The sequence below is a fragment of the Epinephelus lanceolatus genome, chromosome 12 (assembly GCF_041903045.1).
Source record: "Epinephelus lanceolatus isolate andai-2023 chromosome 12, ASM4190304v1, whole genome shotgun sequence".
In the NCBI taxonomy this organism is placed as follows: domain Eukaryota; kingdom Metazoa; phylum Chordata; class Actinopteri; order Perciformes; family Serranidae; genus Epinephelus; species Epinephelus lanceolatus.
In genome coordinates, this window is record NC_135745.1 from 43,248,024 (window position 1) to 43,270,000 (window position 21,977).

Consider the following 21,977-nt stretch of genomic DNA (forward strand, 5'->3'; position numbering starts at 1 on the left):
GGAGGATGTTGGCTGAAATATTCGGCAAATGGAAGGTTTACAGCCACAGTTTACATCCTGTGAGACAGACTAGCTCGGGACACTCAGCAGCTAAAGAAGCGACAGCGACGACACCGAGAGATTTGCAACTAGAAGCACTCGGAGCGCCTGCACAAAAAGCAAGGTGGGTGGCCGCGTTCCATTCCCCTCATTGGGAACGACTGTAAGAAGACGTTGGAGCTAAGCGGACTCAGACCTTAACAGAACAGCTAGAACATGCCGTAACCTGCGCCGTAGCCTGACGTGCACCTCCCCAGAAATGTAACTCCACAGTGTCACAGTGACGCAGACCTCCTGTCTGTCTCTGTGAGCTGAAACCATTTCCCTCAGTGGAAACAAAGCTTTGATTTACTTTAATTTCACAGATAAGAAACAATAAATTGTGAAGACAATAAAGCCTCCACACACTGTGTGTGATTTATCCTGGCTGAAATATGAGCAGAGGAAATCTCTGCTAGCTGCTAGGCTAATTTATACAATGTAAAATGCCATAGGCTTGTGCTAATAACGTTAGCATGTTGTATTTGTTGGGAAAACGTGTTTAGTATCAGACAGTTGTTTGTCTGTGAATGCTGTGAGTTATAAGCTGATTTGTGTTTGAGACTGTCTCTATGAAGCCATGTTTAATGTGTGTTTAATGTGTAATTAATGTGTTTTGAATCATCTAAACTTTACAGCACAGAAGCCTCCACCGCCGACTAGTGTTCTGGAGGTAACTGCAGAGTGACACAGACTCACCACCACCAAGTATAAATGCTGCTTTATTTTATGTAGCACAGCCTTTAAAACCTGGAAAAGATCTAAAATCAAAGACGATATCTGGTCTCATATTGTGATATTGATATAATATTGATATATCATCCAGAATTCAAATTAACTGAGTCATGACATATACATCTATTCCTGTGTTGTGATATTTAAATGAAATACCCAACAGCTGTTTCTGTTATTGTTGATATTTGTGAGGGAATCAAACTGATGGCTGTCTGCTGTGTGAGTGCAGCAGGTCTGTCAGTGCTCTTCATCCTCCTCCTTCTCCTCCTCCTCCTCCTCCTCCTCCTCCTTCTCCTGCTGCTGCTGCTGCTGTTAACGAGTTATTGATTAGGAGGAGGCTCTGTCACGGCTCACCTCAATCAATCATTTCAGTGGATTCACCGGAGTCTCCTCTGACAGAGACGCCGCGGTGACCTTCACAAACTGGGTCACAGTCAGACTGAGGATCCAGGACAGACTGGAGACCAGCAGAGTCCCAGCAACACCAGCAGAGAAACAACCACACAGCTGCTGAGACTCTGCTGTCGGTCGGACATCAGACGTCTTTACTTCTGAGTCACAGGAAACACGTCTGCTGATCAGTGTCTGTCCAGCAGCAGACGGAGCAATGAGCAGACAATGCTTCAGATGTTGCTGCAAAGGAGCTACAAATTCTAAAACCTGGATGCTTCAGTGGGAGAAAAACGCTCAAATGTGACCCCCAGCGGTGAAATTAGGTATATAATTAGATTTATCGATTCGGTTTGATATTTGGCTTTAAAATCAAATCGATTACAACGGTGAGATGTTCATGATGATGATGATGATGATGATGATGAAGCTGCAGACAAACAGCTCACCTCCAACAGGTAAACTTCTGTTACCTGCCCTGCTGTGGAAAAACACTTGCCGCAAAAATAACGGGACTGTAGCTGTGGATCAGCCCGCAACTGAACATGTAGAAAACACCCTGATATATATCGTGTATCGACATTCGGCCTGAAAATACCAGGATATGGATTTCTGTCCCTGTCGCGCAGCTCTAGCTAACGTTAGCTCCATTACAGCTCACAAGGTTCACAGACAAACACTTGTCTTTATCTGAACACGTTTTCCAAACAAATACAACATGCTAACGTTATTAGCACAAGCCTATGGCATTTTACATTGTATAAATTAGCCTAGCAGCTAGCAGAGATTTCCTCTGCTCATATTTCAGCCAGGATAAATCACACACAGTGTGTGGAGGTTTTATTGTCTTCACAATTTATTGTTTCTTATCTGTGAAATTAAAGTAAATCAAAGCTTTGTTTCCACTGAGGGAAATGGTTTCAGCTCACAGAGACAGACAGGAGGTCTGCGTCACTGTGACACTGTGGAGTTACATTTCTGGGGAGGTGCACGTCAGGGTACGGCGTAGGCTCTACATTGACGCAGAGCCTACGCCGTAGCGACAGCTTCGATTTGATACAGAAGTATAAATTCTGCATTACATATCGTCGCTGTCAGGCGCAAACATTCTATGTCCAAAAATCATGATTTTTATTTTTTTTCCATTAATCAGTACTATTGGTCACTCTGTATGTCTGACTGTGGTTTTACAAATATTTAGCCAATGAAAAGTATTTAAAACCGCCTGTGACTAAACCTCCGATTATGTCCAGTTGTTACAAAACCATACGTTTTTTTTTCATTTCCTGAAAAGTAACAGTTTTGGACACAGGAGGTTTGCGCCCGACAGCGACGATATGACACCTTTACACCTGCTTGGAGGTAGATCAGAATCTTTTATATACACTGCACACCTATTAACAGGCTACTGATTAACCAGTTGGCTACAAATGAACATCAGTTCAGTTTCTATAAAATGAAAACTGGATCACTACGTTTTCAGAGCTGATTTTTTACATCTGACCAAAGCATCAGTCACTGAACAGTTTTAAATACGGTCTTTTAAAGCATTTTTAATCATTACAGTTTTAATGTGTTGTGTGTTCAGTTAAATGGTGTGTGTTTGCATCTTCTGAGACCTTCATCATTTGTGCTACGTTTGGTCTACGGCAGCTCTACATGTGTTTGCAGAGTACGAACAAATTCAGATGAGAAAATATTAATGAATCACTAATTTCTGCTAAAACGTCCGTACGCATGGTCTAAGCACAGATTTGTGTGTACGCACTGTTTGTGAATGAGGCCCAGTGTAAAGTCTATGAGCTGAGCAGGAACTATAAACAGCACTACAGGTGAGAGGAGAAGTATGATTTGGGGTGAAGTGTCCCTTTAACGGACAGGCTGTTTCTGTTGGTTGTTACCTGCTGACAGGAGCTTTCTGTCGACACAGAAAGCTTTAAGATTTTAAACCCAGGATTCTTTCTGCCATCTGTCATCAGTGTGAGAGTGTTTATCTGAGATACGAAACTCCACCTGCAGCCGTCTGATTCTGACCTCTGACCCCAACCACAGTGACTCGTCCTGTGAGGCTGTGAGGTTGTGAGGCTGTGATGTCACCACACAGCAGCGTGAGGAATGCTGGGAATGTCTGAGGGCTGACATGTGTTGAAGTTTCATTCATGAGCAGACACACCTGACAACAGTGGAAACAGCGACACAACAGAGATAATCTGCTGCTCAAAGACGCCTTTGTTTCAGAGCGTCTGCGGCTGCAGGGCGGAGCTCTCAGTCCGACAGCGTTCAGACACCACACACTGTTTACACTCAGAGCACATCTGTCTCCACCGACACATCCTGTATATACATGTGTCTGATCACAGCACATAATATTATCAGACGTAACTCTTCTGTCAATTCTCAGGCTGGAAAATACAAATATTCTGTTTCCAGTTTCTCAGATGTGAAGAAGCTTCGCTGCTTTTCTTCCTCATATCTAAAAATAAACTCAATATTTTGGAGTTATAGAACGTCGATGAGACAAAACCTGCAAATAAGAGACTTTCTTTAAACTATTGTTTTTTTCTTTTCCTCAAACGACCCGGCAAATATCTTTTAATCATAAGCACAGATTTCACCTGCTGAACGACATATTCATCATATTTTCTGCTCCCTTGTGAGTCTTCATCATTTTACTGTCTTCATGTGTTTGTCATGTCTATAAAACACTCTGTGAACGTGGTTTTTAAACGCAGAAAGAAGCCTCCAGACTGCGACCAAATGGGCCCAAATGAGTATCTTTTACTACTCGTGTGCAACCCGCAAATTAGCAGGTGCTTTTTTCACGTTGTCAAATGAGGGAGTGAGTCCGCCAGTGTAGGCCAATGTGTGTGAGAGGAGGAGAGTGAGTGATTAGTTAGGTGAATTCTGATTGGTCAGATTTCATTTCAGTCAACGGCAGCAGTGACCCTCCTCCTCCTCCTCCTCCTCCTCCTCCTCCTCTTGTTCACACACAGATCAGCTTTCACAACAAATATTCAAAGAATTCCTCTTCACATAATGAAACCAGTTTGTGCCTCCTCCTCCTCTCACACCGCTCCACATTCCTCTGATTATATTCATATTATATTAGAATAATAATCTGCTCGCATGTTGTGTGTGAGGAGTTTAACAGTCGACCTGAGGCTGTAACGTACAGACAAAGAGCTGCTCTGATCGTCACCATCAGAGTTTTATAACACAGCAGATAATAACTGAGTCTTAATAACATGAATGAAAATGGATCACAGGTTCAGGCCTGACACGCTTTGTCTTTATGACGAGTTATGAAATGTTCCTGTGAGATGGTACAGCATAGACACATGAAAATTCACCAATGATTGGACGTTGTGTGCAGACGCTGCTATGACGCAAAGTATGATCCCAATCCTCCAGACAGGGGCGCTATATATAAATAAAGGTCAACTTTAAACAGTGAAACTCCTACACTGTAAATGTGACTGACTTGAAACGGGACACACACATCCAGCTTAACGTGCTCTGCAAATAAAGCCTCAAGAACCAGGACGGTGCGCCTGACTAGATTTAGTGTCATTTTGAATTTTTGGAAAAATAAATTTTTGACATCTCCTCCTAAACCGTACGTCCGATCTGTATTAAATCATCTGTGGATCATTTTTAAACGCAGCTGATCAAAAGCTTGTTGATGTCTCGTTGTGTGTTGAAGACACTGACCAGTGAACTTTAGAGGGGGCGTGGACCATACTCTATAACTGTTGAACCAATCATAAGGACATCTGCAGGAAATGTCAACATATGTACTATCAATACACCCTGAAGGTTTCATTCAAATCGACCACTAGGGGGCACCACAGATGCAACAAATGACCAATCAGACTATACGTCAGAGATCAATTGAACCATGTGTCTAAAATCATTTTGAAATGGCTCAACAGGGGGCGCCACTACTTCCAAACAAGTGGCCAAAACTTGGCTGTTAACCAGCGACAGTTTGTCCGACTTGAAACCATTTCCCTCAGTGGAGACAAAGCTTTGATTTACTTTAATTTCACAGATAAGAAACAAGTGAATACGAAAAGAGCAGTCGCGCACATCCAAAAAAATGAAAAAGGTGCTGGACTAAATGAATAAAACTGAAAAGACAAAGAAAAGTCCTCACGCTTCAGCTCCCTTTAGGTGCATTCATTCCACCAACCTGGAGTGACGTTTCGGGCCACAGGTGGCACCAGATAAGAAACAATAAATTGTGAAGACAATAAAGCCTCCACACACTGTGTGTGATTTATCCTGGCTGAAATATGAGCAGAGGAAATCTCTGCTAGCTGCTAGGCTAATTTATACAATGTAAAATGCCATAGGCTTATGCTAATAACGTTAGTTTATTATATCTGTTTGGAAAACAAAGTGTTTGTCTGTGAATGCTGCGAGTTATAGTGAAGCTGATTTGTGTTTTAAACTGTCTCTATGAAGCCATGTTTAATGTGTGTTTAATGTGTGTTTAATAGGGCTGTACCCAAATATTCGGATATTCGAATATTCGTTTCTATGGGTAGGTATTCGTTATGAAAATCTGGTATTTGATATATGTTTTTTTATTTACTTTTTTTTTTTAACATATTTTTTGGTGCTAAATGTAGTCTTTTTGTTGTTGGTAAATGTAGGTTATCAATAAAAATCAAAACTTTGAAATTGCATTGTTAAAAATGTGAAAATATAGTATAGCCTACCAGCGGAGCTTGTGCGCACGGCATGCTTGAGCGCATCCGTCTGAGGCTGTGGATCAATGCCAAGTTTTACCACTTTATCACTATTCCCTCTAACTTGTAGCTGTTTTTTCGTTATCTTTTGAATTTAATATGAATTATGGAACCGTTTTTGTCAATGTTTGTTTCCCCTGTTTTGTACAATAAATTATTGTTTAAAGTTTCAACAAATTTCTTTTGGAGTGTGTGACACAAGTGTGTTTTGAAAACGACCGCGGACTGTCACCTGCTCAACGCATCAGTACCTTCGGATGCCATGACAGTAATAGATTATAGATTAATAGATTATAATAATAATGTTAAAATATCATTTACAGACCGATTTAACAGACGATGACTGCTGCCCGACCCACAGGTCCATTTGCGGGTCCCGCGGGTTACGGGTTGACCCGCGCATCACTACTCAGTCTATAAAGGCTGTACACAACAGTAAGGCTATAGACATTATATTCTATTCAGGCCGGCAGAACCAGCAGCGCATCGGCTCTACAGTGCACGGCACTGCTGATTAACCATTTTATTGCAGCACAGAGTGTCTGCCAGCAACCAATTACTTGCAGAGGCTTCCTACAACTTGTTTCAACAGTTCCGATTTAATCAGAAGACAAATTAAACAGGATGACTAGCCAATGTGAAAATCAAAAGAAAGCATAGAATAATGTACTGAAGGAGACTGTTGTGCCATCACATCCTTTTGTGGTTTGAGAGCAAAGATCTGGTCGCCGCTGTGCAAAAATTCGCAATACAATTAGGTCCGAAAAAACCCCGGAGTCCGCCTCCGTGTGTTTACTGTATGTTTAATGTGTGTTTTGAATCAACTAAACTTTACAGCACTTCACAGAAACTCCGCCCCCCATTAGTGTGTTGGAGGTGTAACTGCAGAGTGACACAGACACACCACCACACGAGTATAAATGTTCCTTCTATCTGAACTTCAACATGACTGAGTTTACTGAGATAAATAAAAACACTAACCCGCCCTGAGCAGAGAGTTCTGCGACCAGGTGAACCTGCCGGATACACTTCTGATTTTACACTTTGACTGAATTAATTTTTGTTGCTTCTTCCTACAGTGGCTTTCTGGGGATCTGATTCACTTTGCAGTTTGTTGTTTTTCTTCTGCCATGTTTTCACTGTCTAGCTATGAGACAACTCTGCGAGACGACAACAGGCGTCACAGAGTGCGTCTGAGCTAACAAACCATCTCCATGGAAACTGTCACTGCTGTAAAATCTCTTTCAATGCAGTAAATGAGTTTTTCCTTAACTAAGGAAACCTTTTAAGGGATTCTGTGCAACTGTGTGGGTCCCTCAGCTGAGGAGAAATTCTACATGAGTTTCTTTTTATAATATACATGTTTATAATGACCCCTGCTCGTGTGCGTGCACACACCAGGCAGAATAGAAAGCAGTCTAACTCACCACAGCACAAACTGAACCTGTCTGTTTAAGCTGAGTGAAGCTGATGGATCTGATCCAGAGTCAGTCTGTCAGCCAGCTGCTGATTGAATCAGTTCAACGTGTCGCGACAAGGACGCCGTCCTCATTAAGCTGCAGAGACATCACATTTGAGACACAGAGAGACGGAGGGCGCAGCCTGAGGACAAACTCTGCTCTCAGGTCTGATGGATCATCAGTCTGCAGCAGCTCTGACGCTCAGAACAACCGGCCCCACTGAGAGGAGCGGACTGCTGCTTTAAACACGTCCACCTCACGTCTCAGCGTCCTCAGACAGAAGCAGAGTGATCTTAAGTAAATTTGGGACACAATGAACTAATTATAGCTGATCTGGGGACAGCTGGAACGCCACGATGTAGGCTAACTGCCACACAGCAGCCGTTAATAATGACGAGCAGCCGGGTGCACGGAGCCGGAAGGAATTCACACATTCACAGAGTGGACGCTGCACAGAAGACACAGAGCCCACCAGAGTCCACCACAGAGTCCAGCAGAGTCCATAAGAGTCCACCACAGAGTCCAGCAGAGTCCAGCACAGAGAGGAGGGAGACTTTGACACCTTCATACACCGTCTTTGAGTCATCACACCCAGAGTTCACTACTGCTGCAGCATCATCCAAAGTCTCAGTCCATCACAACACCTCCACCTGCTCCACTTCCTCCACCTGCTGCCCGTCCCACAGCAGATCCTCCTCCTCCTCCTCCTCCTCCTCCTCCTCCTCCTCACAGAGACATCCATAACCAGACCCCACTCTGACAGTACCTCACCCCAGGACCGAGCACTGACCCTGGGCTTCCTCCACGGCTGACCCCCCTCAGTTTGTTCCCTGTCACCACTCTGCTGGATGTAACTACCTTTAGTTACTCCAGTACATCAGGTACCTGTACTCTACCTGAGGATTTCTACTTTCTTCTGTTTTCTCCTTCCACTCCTCACACTGTACTTTTTACTGCACTACATTTATCTGATTACTTTAGTTACTTTACACTTAAATAAAGACTCAAAGAACACACAGCGAGTACTTTTACTTTAGATACTTTAGTTACATTTAGCTGATCGTACTTATGTACTTTTACTCAAGTAGGAATTTGGATGCAGGACTTGTCCTTGTAATGGAGTATTTTCACTCAGCTGTATCAGTACTTGTACTTGCAGATCTCAGATTTACTCTCTGATCGATAACTGACCGCTTTGATCAGATTAACGGGAGTTAAACGAACTTTTCCGACAGTGTGTGTCTCCAGTGTGTGTCTTCAGGTTTCTGCACAACTTCACGCGTGTTTCACAACCTGCTTAAACAAACTGCCCGGAGAGAAGCGGCGGACTGTCGGTCTGCACACCGAACTTTACTAAAACACCGGAAGTGTTTTATTTAGTAAAAAGTTTAGAAAGAGAGACACTCACCCAGAAAGTCCATGAGAGACGCAGGTTAACTCATGTCTGTGTGTGAACACTCATTCAGTCTGAGCGCAGTTTCACCCTGTCAACACACAACAGCCTAACACACACACTTCCGACCTGGACCTTCAAAATAAAGGTGCTACAGCCGGAAACGAGCTGAAGAGTTACACGTTTTCAGTCTGCACACATCTGTTCATACTTTAATAAAAGTAGTGATACTGTCAGTTTAAATGGCAGCTTTGGTTTTCCTTGTGTATTTCTCCCCTTAGTGCTGATTTTAGGTCACTACTACTTTGTTCTATTTTGTTTTATTTGACGTCAATTTAAAATATCTGAACATGTGTTTCCATATTTTCTGTGAGGTCAATATTTCATCATGCAGGTCTGTGTTGTATTCTCACAATAAAGCTGAACCTTTGAATCAACAGAAACAACCAAAAACACAAAGTGAAAGAACTATTTTTAATAACAATTTAAAAAAAAACCTCATCCATCTTAATTTATAAAAACAAAATAATTAGTATAAATGCATAAGGAATATTCAACCTGAGGTAATTTAATATATACAACTTTAGATTTTTTTTTTTTTTTTAAATTAAATTTTATTTGTGCTCTCGTACCTGATTTTCCATTAGTGTTATGCTGCAGTGACATGTAAATATACTGTGGGGATAAAAACTCATATTTAATCTTATTTTTAAAGTACAAATAAAATTATGATAACAGATAAAGTTCTCATTATAAGACGGCAGTGGAGTTGTGGTAACAGATTCAAGGTTAAAAAGAAAGAAGACCAAGCAGATAAAACTACTTTTAGACAAATAATGCAGCCTTCAGTCAACAAGAGGACGTTATTGTTTTGTTCATTAAAATAGATATTAATTTGGTAACTTGGCGGCTGACCTGTTGATCTCTCTGCTGTAGTTTCAGTTGTTTTGGTTGTGTGAGTTTGTGTCTGGTTTATCTGGTCTTTTATTTGTATTGTTTTGTCATTAATTTAATCACCCTTTCATAATCCTCACTCTCACTGACGCTCACGTGAGTCCTGTTGTATGAAGATGTGCTGCGATGAGATGTGGCTTCAGGCGACAGGTTCACAAATGTCAGATTGTTTTATTGTGGTATTTGTGGACTGAATCCAGGTTGTTTGAAGGCTTTTATTTTGAAGGCCAGTTTGCAGGATGTGTGGGTTTTATTGTGGCGGTGCTGACAGGTGGAAGGCAGACTGAGGAATGCAGCAGATCCAGAGTCAGTCTGAGCTTCACCTCAAACAGAGCTCCAGACTGAAACAACAGAGACAAACTTTAGCATCTGTTAGCACCTGTTAGCATCTGTTAGCATCTGTTAGAGCTACTGAAATGTAACTGACTGCACCTTTAATTCTAAATATGAGTAAACCAGGTGAGGGACAGTGAGGGGTCGTGACCTTTGGCCTGACAGGGTGTCACCTGTGCTCTGCAGGTGAGGAAGTGTCTGACGTCCACGACGCCTGCAGCTGTTTTCACACGCAGATCAGTTTCCTGTAATCAGTGTTTTTATCTGGTGACATCATGGCCTCCAGCCTCAGTGAAACTCTGTCACACTGAGAGGAGAGGTGAAGAAGAGGAGGAGGAGGAGGATGAGCTGCAGGCGTCTCAGGGCTGAGACAGTTAATGAGCAGTCGGTCAACACTGTAATTAGACTGTACGTTCAACACTGGACTGCAATTACAGCTCAGCCACTGTCACTGCCGCCGCCGCTGCTGCTCGTCCTTCATCGTGTGACAGTTAAACAAGATGACAGCAGAACGTCAAGAAGAAGAAGAAGAAGAAGAAGAAGAAGAGGGTAATAAAAGAACCTCTCATTTCCTGCTTCATTATTTCACTCCCTCAGATCAGTCTGAACCGTCCAACAGCTTCAAACTCTTTAAAGCTCCAGTCTAACCCTGCAACAGAGCTTTGAAACAGGCGAGAGGACCCAATGAGAGCAGCTAAGTCCCTCTGCACAGGATTCCACATAGAAAAGCTGCATACATAAAAAAAATCTACCAGTATAACCAGTATAAATCCAGCATTATAACAAGCATAAATCCAGTATCAAACCCAGTTTTATTCTAGCATGTAAACCAGTATGAAACCAGCATTAAACCCAGTATGGATGTATAATGAATCTATTGATAATCCCAGTATAAGTCTGGCATCAAACCCAGTATCAATCTAGTTCTAAAACCAGTATCAAACCAGTATAAATCCAGCATTATAACCAGTATAAATGTAAGAACAATCCCAGTTTTAATCTAGCATGTAAACCAGTATGAAACCAGCATTAAACCCAGTATGGACATATAACGAATCTATTGATAATCCCAGTGTAAATCCACCATTAAAAACAATATAAATCCAGTATTAATCCAGTATAAATCTAATATTACACCCAGTATGAAACCAGTATTAAAACCATTACAAATCCAGTATTAATCCCAGTGTAAATCTGGCATTGAACCCATCAATCTATAATATAAACCAGTGTTAATCCCAGTGTGGATATACAATGAATCTACAGATAAAACCAGTATTACACCCAGTATAAAACCAGTCTCAAACCTGACATAAACACATCAGAGGATAAAACCAGTATCAAAAGTATAAACGACAAGTTTTAAACTCGTCAGAAATCAGAAAGTGAAACTTCTTCACACTCTGCTTTAATCCCAGTACAAACCCAGCTCAAACCCAGTCTAAACTGGTTGTTGGAGGCCTGTCTGTGTGGGCAGACTGGTCACATTAACATATAAATAACCTCCTCCCCTCTGAGCTGGTGGGGGTGGGTGAGGTGGGGAGTGAGGGGATTAAGGGGGTCAGTGAATGAATGAGTTTGTCTGTGGATGAATGAGCAGGACGAGGAGAGACGGAGACGTCTGTCTGTCCACTAACTGATCAATAAACTGATCAATAAACTGATTATTGAATCAAAGTATTGAAACGTCCTGGTTGTTGTTTCCCGTCCAGTCTCACAGCTCCGGACCCCTGCAGCTCTGGGTGGGAATCCCCTTGGCTCAGGCAGCCCACAGGGGGCAGCGGGGTCAGTCCAGCTCCTTCAGACTTACGGACGGATGGACACTGGACGCTTTGTCCTCCAGACATTCCCCGGTCACAGAGACGTTCCCACACAGAGCAGGAAAATTACAGGCTGCACCCGAACGCCTCATTATAGCAGAAAAACATCCACCTGACTCTTCAACACCCAAAATCTGTGGACACTGACTGCAAACTGACCTCACACTGTCTCTGCATCTTATATACAGTTTATATTAATGTTTATATTTTCAGTTTTTTTGGAAACTTAAACTGAATTAAATCAAGTTTAATCAAAGAGCTAAACAACACAGAGATTTACATGGTGACAGAGACGATAAAAAATATTCAGACACTTTTATTTTTACCTCACCTGTCACCATTATTCCTTTCATCGTTTAACATTTGACTAACTTTTATTTTTACACTTTTTTAATATATAAATAAAGACACATTTACACAGCACACTTTCACACGTTCACACAGACACAAATTCACTATGATTAAATATCTGTTAATAATTCAAATCATAACGTCTTCTGCTAAAGTCTGTTACATTTATATCTATAAATAATTTATCACATGTTCTCATTACGTCACTGACAAAAAAAAAATGGAATCAGACATCTGTGTGAAATTTTGTCATAAATAGCGCAACACGTTTTGTGAGGTCACAGTAGCGTTGACCTTTGACCACCAGATTCTACTCAGCTCATTGTGGAGTCCAAGTGGACATTTGTGCCAAATTTGAGGAAATTTCCTCCAGGCCTTCTTGACATATTTCATTCACAAGAATGGAAGAACGTGAGGTCATAGTGACATTGACTTTTGACCACCAGATTGTAATCAGTTAATCCTTGAGTTCAAGTGGACGTTTGTGCCAAATTTAAATAAGTTCTCTCAAAGGTGTTCTTGAGTTTACGAGTTTACATTCACAAGAAAGGAATGGATGCACAGTGACCTTGACTTTTGTCCTTTGACCACCAAAATCTTATCCGTTTATCTTTGAATCAAGTAGACGTTTGTGCCAAATTTGAGATATTGCATTCATAAGAACGGGATGGACGCAAGGTCACAGTGACACTGACCTTTGATCACAAGATTCAAAGGTCTTGTGGTCAAAGGTCACTGTGACCAGACGTGGTCACAGTGACCTTTGACCACTAAAATCTAATCAGTTTTTTGGTCCCAAGTGGAAGATTGTGCCAAATGTGAGAAAATTCCCTTAAGGACTTTTTGAGATGTTGCAGTCACAAGAATAAGGCATATGCAAGGTCACATTTTTTTGCTAAGGACCCTCTTGCAAGTCTAAAATAATGTTGAATAATTGACCTTGACCTTCGACCACCAAAATCTAATCAGTTCATCCTTAAGTCCAAGTGGACAATTGTGCCAAATTTGAAAAACTTCACTAAATGTTCTTCAGATATCACGTTCACAAGAATGGGACGAATGCAAGGTCACAGTGACCTTGTCTTTTGACCTTTGACTACCAAAATCTAATTAGTTTCTGGTCCCAGATGGACAATTGTGCCAAATGTGATAAAGTTCCCTTAAGGCCCTCTTGAGATATGCTTTCACAAGAATAGGACAAATAGGACAGACAAAGTTTATAATAATAGTAATAATAATGATAATAATTAACCTTGACCTTTGACCACCACGTTTGTGCCAAATCTGAAGAAATTCTCTCAACGTGTTCTTGACATATCTCATTTATGAGTATAAGATGGACAAGGTCACATTGACCTTTGACCACCAAAATCAAATCAGTTCATTGAGTCCAAGTAGATGTTTGTGCCAAAATTGAGGAAACTGGATGGATAATCTGAAAACACAATGCCTCTGGCCACAGCTATCGCCCGCACAGACGCAGAAAAATAAAATAAATGTTGACAGAAACTGCAGCTGTCCGTCGTCCTGTCGTACAGTACTATAAGTGGAAGCAGAATAATATGTATGACATGACTGTATTATAATTATTGATGCATTAATGTGTTCATCACTTTAATGTCGCAGCTGCTAAATGAGCTCATTTTACTGACTTCATACTGCTGGGTAGTTTAATCCATCTAATGAAAATAATTTCTAATAAGTAAAAGATTGCACTACTTGCATTATGTCCAGCTCACACATGTATAAATGTACATTAAAATTCTCTCACTATTTATTTCAGGTACTGAGTTTAAGTATTGTTTATTTTTTTGCTCTCAACTGTGACGGTGAAGTTTCACACCAGAATTAATAAAAGACTCTGTTTATCTAAAATACATCATTGTTTATTATTTATTTATATTTTGTATTAATAATCTGAATCTGTATAAAGTAACTTAAACTGTCAGATAAATGTAGTGCGGTAGAAAGTGCAATAGTTCCCTCTGAGATGTAGGAAAAGTATAAAGATGTAAATGTAAAGTAGCTAAACTTAGACATTAGCAGAGTACTTGAGTAAATGTAGCGCCCGACACTAAGATTACATCACGTGTACTTTTTTAGTTTGCGAACAAAACGTTGACGAAGTGACGAAGAACAAGAGACGGAAAGTTTGAACGACTCGACAAAAGCAGTGGAGGTGAAAATATCTAAAGCTACACAGTAAAACAGAGTGTATCTGTGACAGGAAGCTTTAAAGTCTTAAAGGGGAACTCCACATGACGATTACCAGCTGTATAATGTCCTCTGATGATGTCATAGTGATGTCATCAGGGTTATTTTAATCAGGCTCACAAACTGTGGACGTTCTGTCTGCGTATTCAGACACCTACGACAAAAACTGCATCTGTGTTGAAGTACTCTGGCGCAGAGGTGTGGAGTTTTAAAGACGTCCAGTTGCATTGTGGGAAATGTAGGATCCAGTGTTTTTGGAGTTTGAGCCACACTGAAGATTAAAAGTACTCCATACAGATACAGGCCTAATGTCCAAACACTGATTCTGCTTTTTTATTCCAGGAAAAGTGAGACATCTGTCTGAGGTGCCCCGCTCTGCCTGGAATACTCGCCAAAACTCCAGGATATTCCAGGAATTCCATGCAGTTAAACTAAATCCAGAGTCACAGTAATCCTTGATCGTGCGTCTGAATGTAACTGACGCACAGAAACACAACCATCCCACAGCAGTGTTACATAACTGAATGATCCTGAGCTCTGCGGTGCTCTAATGTTCAGTGCAGCAGCTCACAGCAGTCTGTTGGTTCTTACCTAGCATGGCGGTGGCACCCTCTGCTGGGAACTCTGGGAACTGTCCCTCTGAGGGGACGCTGACAGTCCTGCGGAGACTTCGACCCTTGGACGAGTCAGTGGGGCTCTCCTGAGCGTCACCTGCAGCCTGAGGGAGGAGGGGGGGGGGTTACTGTGTGTTACAGGACGATAAGCCCACTGAACATCTCAGATTTAGTCCACGTCAGTCTGGCTGTGTTCCACCTGAGCCTCTGATGTATGTTTAAAAAATACTAGAATCACCGCCCTGTGGCTGAATGACTCCGCCCACCAGTGACCTTAACCTTTGACCACGAAAATCTGATACGCTCAGTGTGATATCAACAGGTGTAAACCTCGAGTGGATCGTGTGTTTGGTCATGTCTGTCTGTCTGCAGCTTATCTCTCAAACTACTGGACCAATCAGCCTCATATTATGTGTGCACAGTTATCACTGTATGCTGATGGACCTGTGGTGGTTGCGGTGGTTCACAACTATTGAAAATCCTGTTTTCCTGACAGTTTTATTCCATCACAGACTGCGGACTCGTCACTCCTCTGAATGATACGAGCTGCTGATGTTTTACAGAAATCAGCTCGGCCCGACAGTCTGTTGCCACGTTTCCTCCTTCACTGTGACTCAAAAACTGACATCTATTAAAATGTTTGGTCTCATTTTGGGCCGAAGCATCTGCAGGTTAATTTAATACCTGATATGTTTTAATCCACTGGATCAGATGTGTGACTAATATTTGATATGATACTGAGTTTATTACCTTCACACACTGCTGATGGTGTTTCTGTTCAAATGTGAAAATCACAGGAGTGAACAGATTTTATATTTAACAGTGTGTATGTTTTGATTCTGCGACAGACATCACCACTAAACCGGTTTTGTCTGATCAAATAAGGTGTGTATATCTGTGTGTGTATCTGTGTGTATATCTGTGTGTGTATCAGTGTGTAACTGCAGAGGGTTCTGACCTCATCGTCCTTGTTGAGCAGGATGAGCTGGCTGTCTGTCAGGATACACAGCTTCCTCTCCCAGGCTCCACTGTCAGTGTATGGACTCTGACCGCAGGAGAACCGGTGAGCCGGGGGACCTTTAACATCTGAAAGCAGAAGACAGGACACGTTAGAAAACACACACACAAACACGCCTAAGTGCAAAAATACTGTCAGTGCATTTCAATTCAAACAGACACACAAACATTATTCAGCGCTGCTCTGCACAGAGAAACAACAACTGGAACACCTCTGCAGACCAGTCAAGCTGCACCTACAGTTCACATCCATGTCAGTACAGACTCATATGTAACCATGACAACTGACTATGCTTCAGATGTTGCTGCTGAAAAGAAGCTTCACATTCTCAAATATGGACGACGCTTCACACACAGCAGATCTATACAATCAGCACAGTTTCAAGATTAGAGTCACCAATTCAGTATCTGACCAAATGTCTCCCCTTCTGTTCCTGAGATATGACGTTAAAACATGATGATGTCACAGTCAAGATGACCTTTGATTTGATCTTTTTATCCTGTTAGATATCTGTGTGGAGTTTTGTCATAATCAGTGAATGAAAAACATGTTTTGTGAGGTCACAGTGACCTTTGACCACCAGAGTCTAACCAGTTCATCCATGAGTCAATGAGTTGTTTTTCTCTCGAAGTGTTCTTGAGATATCACATTTACAAGAATGGGACAGATGCAAGGTCACACTGACCTTGACCTTTGACTACCAGTTTCTAATAAGTTCATACTTGAGTTCAAGTGGATGTTTGTGCCAGATTTGATTAAATTTCCTCAAGGTGTTCTTGAGACATCGCATTCAAGAGAATGTGATGGACGCATTGTGACTTTTTTGTTTTTTGCTATGGACCTTCTTTTGAGTCTGAAATAATGTTTATAATAGTAACAATTGACCTTGACCTTTGACCAGCAATATCTTACTACTTCATCGTTGAATCAAAGTGGACGTTTGTGCCAAATTTTAGGAGATTCCTCAAGGGAATGGGACAGACACAAAGTCACAGTGAAACTGACCTTTGACCACCAGATTCTAATAAGTTCATCCTTGATTTTTTTTTGTGCCAAATTTAAGGAAATTCACTCAGATAACGCATTCAAGAGAATAGGACAGATGCAAGGTCACATTTTTTTGCTATGGACCCTCTTGTGAGTCTGAAATGATAATAATAATAACATTAATAATCGACCTTTGACCATCAATATCTAACCAGTTCATCGTTGAATTCAAGAAGACTTTTGTGCCGAATTTAAGGAGATTCCCTCAAGACCTTCTTGAGATACTGCATTTACAAGAATGGGACAGACACAAGGTTACAGTGACACTGACATGTGACCACCAAAAATCCTATAAGTTCATTGGTGAGTCCAAGTAGACGTTTGTGCCAGATTTGAAGAAATTCCTTCAAGGTCTTCTTGCGTTACCATGTTCACGAGAATGAGACGCACTGCCAGACAACCTGAACACGTAAAGACTTTTGGCCACAGCTAACACCAGCGCAGAGCCATTAAAACACCAACACACAGAGAGGACAGGTGACGGTTTACTGTGTTTAACACCCCAGACCGAGGCTACATCCCATAATAGGTATGAACCACAGCCTCAAACATTGGTGTGACATCAAACACAGCATGATAACAGCTTCTCCACACCACAGGAACAGACAGTCTGGTGTTTATGAGACACACTGATCAGAAACTGTGTGTGTGTGTGTGTGTGTGTGTGTGTGTGTGTGTGTGTGTGTGTGTGAATAAACACATGTTGACAAGCATTTTACTACGAGTCTGTTTTTTATTTTCAGGAACCAAAATATACAAGAAATTATGAATTTATACAGAAAAACACTCAAAGGTCAGATATGTCAGAGCTCCACCTAAACGACTCAGGTTAAGCTTTTTAGCAGAGCTGAGCTCCACGTTGCTCCTGCAGTTTCCTGAGTGACGCTTACACACCTCCGAGAAGATTTCAGTCAAAGTTACTTTAAGGTGAATCTTTGTTGTTTTATTTGATCAGTTTTGGCTTCTGTTATCAATAAGTTCTGAGGCCAGAGACCTCCCAGATGCCACCGATCGGTTTTTGTTCACCCCACCCAACAAAATCAACCCTGTCACCCAGAAATAACATTTGTTTGTTTTTTAAACTGCTTTCTTTATTACGTTCTTGTGGCAACGTAATCGCTGCCTGGATCGTGTTCAGAGACAACTTGTCTTTCAGGTAACCAAACATTCATGTAGCATGGAGGCTTCGGAAGGTGGCTGGGGGGACGTGGGGGTACAAAGTGCAGGACTCTTGTCTTAGGTTTAGGCAACACCTTTGACCACCAAAATCAGTTCATTCTTAAGTCTAAGTGGACGTTTGTGCCAAATGAAATTCCCCTACGGTGTTCCTGAGATATCAGGTCCACCAGAATGAGAAGGACATGAGGTCACAGTGACCTTGACCTTTGAGCTCCTAAATCTAATCAATTCATTGTTGAGTCCAAGTGGACATTTGTGCCAAATTGGAAGAAATTCCCTCAAGGCGTTCTTGAGATATGTGAGCAACATGGTATCTGAGTGTGAGCAACATGGTATCAGATTGTGAGCAACATGGTGTCTGAGTGTGTGCAACATGGTATCTGAGTGTGAGCAACATGGTATCAGATTGTGAGCAACATGGTATCTGAGTGTGTGCAACATGGTATCTGAGTGTGAGCAACATGGTATCAGAGTGTGAGCAACATGGTATCTGAGTGCGAGCAACATGGTATCTGAGTGTGAGCAACATGGTATCAGAGTGTGAGCAACATGGTGTCAGAGTGTGAGCAACATGGTATCTGAGTGTGAGCAACATGGTATCTGAGTGCGAGCAACATGGTATCTGAGTGTGAGCAACATGGTATCTGAGTGCGAGCAACATGGTATCTGAGTGCGAGCAACATGGTATCTGAGTGTGAGCAACATGAGTAGATCCAAGCGCAAGCAGAGGCTATTTGAGTGCGAGGGCAGGGTTTTAGAACGTGAAATCAATAAATAATGCTCTCAAACTGACAGACCACTCTCTTGAATAAAGACAGGGATAAAGCTCCAAAATACTGTAGGTGTCATCCACATAACATCACCACCACCATCACCATCATCATCATCATCATCATCTAGTTGTGTTGTTCTACAGTCACAGAGACCTTCAGTGGTAAAACCTTCAGTGGGAGATCATCCCCAGTGTAAATGAATGGAAACATCCTCTCAGTGAAAGTGTGTGTGAAGGTGTGTATGTGTGTGTTAGTATCAGGATCAGAGAACGACAGTTTTCCTCCGTTACAGTCCAGATTGACTCTGATCCTCTGGAGCTGCCTCTCAAAGGAGAGAGCAGTGTCTTGATGTGGTGGGGAGACTGCTGTGTATTCACCAGACCAGAACCATATTCTCCATAATCCAGAGTGTATGACTCCTTTCCTCTGGACAGACTCTGCTAACACACCCAGTTCCCAGTATGTATTGTCTCCAACCTCGACGTCCCAGCTGTGAGTCCCTGAGTTAAAGCCCTCAGAGCCCAGGACACACCAGTAGTTTAACCTCTCTGGATTATCAGGAAGCTGCTGCTCCTCCTCTGCTCCTCTCACACTGGTCAGATCTTCAGACAGGATGAGATATGGACTAGCAGTGTTTGGGTCCAGGATCACAGGAGTGTAGGAGACCATGTCCTTCATCTTGTTCCAGATGTTGAAGGTCAGGTTGCCCAGGTGTTTGGCCTCGTCTATCAGAGCTCCTGAGAGCAGCTGTGGATCATCCAGCAGGGGGCGCTGCTGGACTCTGTCCACTGCAGCCTTGTAGTTGAGCAGGAATGAGACGTCTTCAGCTCTCAGCTCGTCCTCTGTGGCTCTGGCTGTGTCTGAAAGAGCTGCTATCTCTCTGCTCAGAGCCTCCATCTTCTCCTTCATCATCTGACTCTTCTGCTCCTCTTCCTCCCTCAGTGCAGCCATCCTGGCCTCCTCTTCCTCCTCTAGAAACTGGTGAAGCTTCTTGAACTGCTCCTTAATCTGCCTCTCTGTGCGTCGGGCCTGGACCTTCATGTGTTCTGCTGTTTGTTCACACTTCACTTTAACTTGTTCACAAACCTTTAACTTCTCCTTTAAGGGCTCCAGAGTTTCCTCAAGTTCCTTCTTGTGTTGTCGTGCAGCTTCATCGACGGGTCTGAATCTGTGGTTGGTGTGTTTTTCTGAATCTCTGCAGACGAGACAAACTGGCTGCTGATGGTCCAGACAGAAGAGTTTGAGTTTCTCAGAGTGCAGACTGCAGAGAGCCTCTGAAGCTCTCTGATCTCTCTCCTGTAAGAAACTCTCACACAGCTTCTTTAGAGCCAAGTTAGGAGGTACTAAGCCCTTTGAGTGTCTTCTCTTACAAACTGGACACTCACGTGCTGGTTTCTCTGTCCACCAGTTCTGCAGACAGTCTTTACAGAAGCTGTGGCTACATGACAGGATGACAGGATCTTTGAACATGTCACAGCAAACAGGGCAGCAGAGATCGTCCTCTAATCTGGAAGCCATTTTGTCTCTGAGTGACGCTGTGAACACAGCAGGTCAAATATCCGTCAGTCGTCCTGTCGCTCTCTGGAAGTCAGTATAAATCTTTCTTCTTGTGAAACTTCAGCAGGTTGAAGAGGCAGTGTTCCAGTCGTCCCTCCTGTAGTCATCCTTTCATGGAATAAAATGTTAAATTTGTTATCAAGGTGAATTTCTCCTCTCTGTCAGCGCGTCTCTCCCCAGTGAGGGAGAAAAATAATATCAGGTTCCTGGTTCGTATCAGGTCAAGTTGAGCTTTATCAGTCCAGAGGTCGGTTTAATTGTGTGATAAAACAATATCACTGATAGACCAAGAGTCCAGAAGTCCTTCTGTTAATGATCACCTAAACCTATGATCCTTTACGAGAGTTAGTTCCAATATGTTGCTCTCACTGACCTCAGTTAGTCCTTTTCTCTGAGCTGCATCACAGATACAAATGTTCCCTTCAAACTTAAAACAGCACAAACCTCCATCTGATCCAGCTCTGAGGTCAGTTTTAATTTAGTTCCCATAATCTTTATTTGGAGCTGTATCATTCCAGGCACATTTATTGACACGTCTGCCATCCTCGCCTGATGATATTCCAGACTGGGAATTCTCACGAGGGTTTTGGAGTTGAATAACTTGATGAACTTTGACAAAAACCAATCACATCCAGCACATTACTGAAAGCTACATTCTTCATATATTGTATAAGAGGATCCCAGATGTGTTAGGAACAACACCACCTGCCACTCCACCTGTATTCAGCTGAATTCAGTCAAGAGATATTTGATGTTCAATTTAATGTAGAGTCTGAGCTGTCATTGGTAGATGCAGCCCATGTGATAATATCCTTTATACAGTCATGCTGGTTTTTAATGCAGAGCAGTCTGAGGGGTCAAAGGTCACTTAGCCTTGTCCACTGCATGTTCCACATTGGTGTTTATTGATGCTCCACAACTTCTGTTGCTCCTGTGCAAGCTGTGTATATGTGTGAGAAACAATAAAGTGTGTTAGTTTGAAGATCTTGTTTTTGGACTGTACTCCATCAAATATGGGTGGGACATGATTTAGAAATCATGGCATTCTGTTTTTATTTACATTTTGCTGCAATAAACAAACATCTGAGGTGAAAATATCTTTCCTCTGTGTGTGATGTTGATCAGGCTGTGAACCTGCCATGACTCACTCTGGGTCAAATGGTGCATGAACTCCCAAACACACCCGACTAATGAGTTTCATCTCCTTATGAGAAGGTCAGTTTCTCCTGATGGAGAATTCCAGGACGGAGCTGATCTTCACGTCCTCGTCTGTCAGTGACAGAGTGATGATCTGAGCCTCCTTCACT

General features: G+C 42.2%; 2 protein-coding genes across 5 annotated transcripts in view; both read right to left on the reverse strand.

Moving 5' to 3' along the window:
• rasal2 (RAS protein activator like 2) overlaps positions 1 to 21,977 on the reverse strand; it is a 113,630-nt gene that overhangs the window by 52,160 nt on the left and 39,493 nt on the right. For 3 of the 4 annotated variants that reach the window (XM_033650571.2, XM_033650570.2, XM_033650569.2), the window contains exons 2-3: positions 16,055 to 16,182; positions 15,074 to 15,200 (exon numbers count right to left, since the gene is read on the reverse strand). In XM_033650571.2, the coding sequence (XP_033506462.2) occupies positions 15,074 to 15,200; positions 16,055 to 16,182 (255 nt within the window). Of the gene's footprint in view, positions 1 to 8,825; positions 8,854 to 15,073; positions 15,201 to 16,054; positions 16,183 to 21,977 lie in introns of those variants that run through there. The other variant, XM_033650573.2, reaches the window with a different exon arrangement.
• LOC144465133 (nuclear factor 7, ovary-like) lies at positions 17,875 to 20,934 on the reverse strand. Its single transcript, XM_078173462.1, has one exon. The coding sequence runs from the start codon at positions 20,629 to 20,631 to the stop codon at positions 19,237 to 19,239; it is 1,395 nt and encodes a 464-aa protein (XP_078029588.1). The 5' UTR covers positions 20,632 to 20,934; the 3' UTR covers positions 17,875 to 19,236.

Coding starts and splice junctions, on each gene's coding strand:
- LOC144465133 (XM_078173462.1), bottom strand. CDS start 20,631: ATGGCTTCCAGATTAGAGGACGATCTCTGCTGCCCTGTTTGCTGTGAC.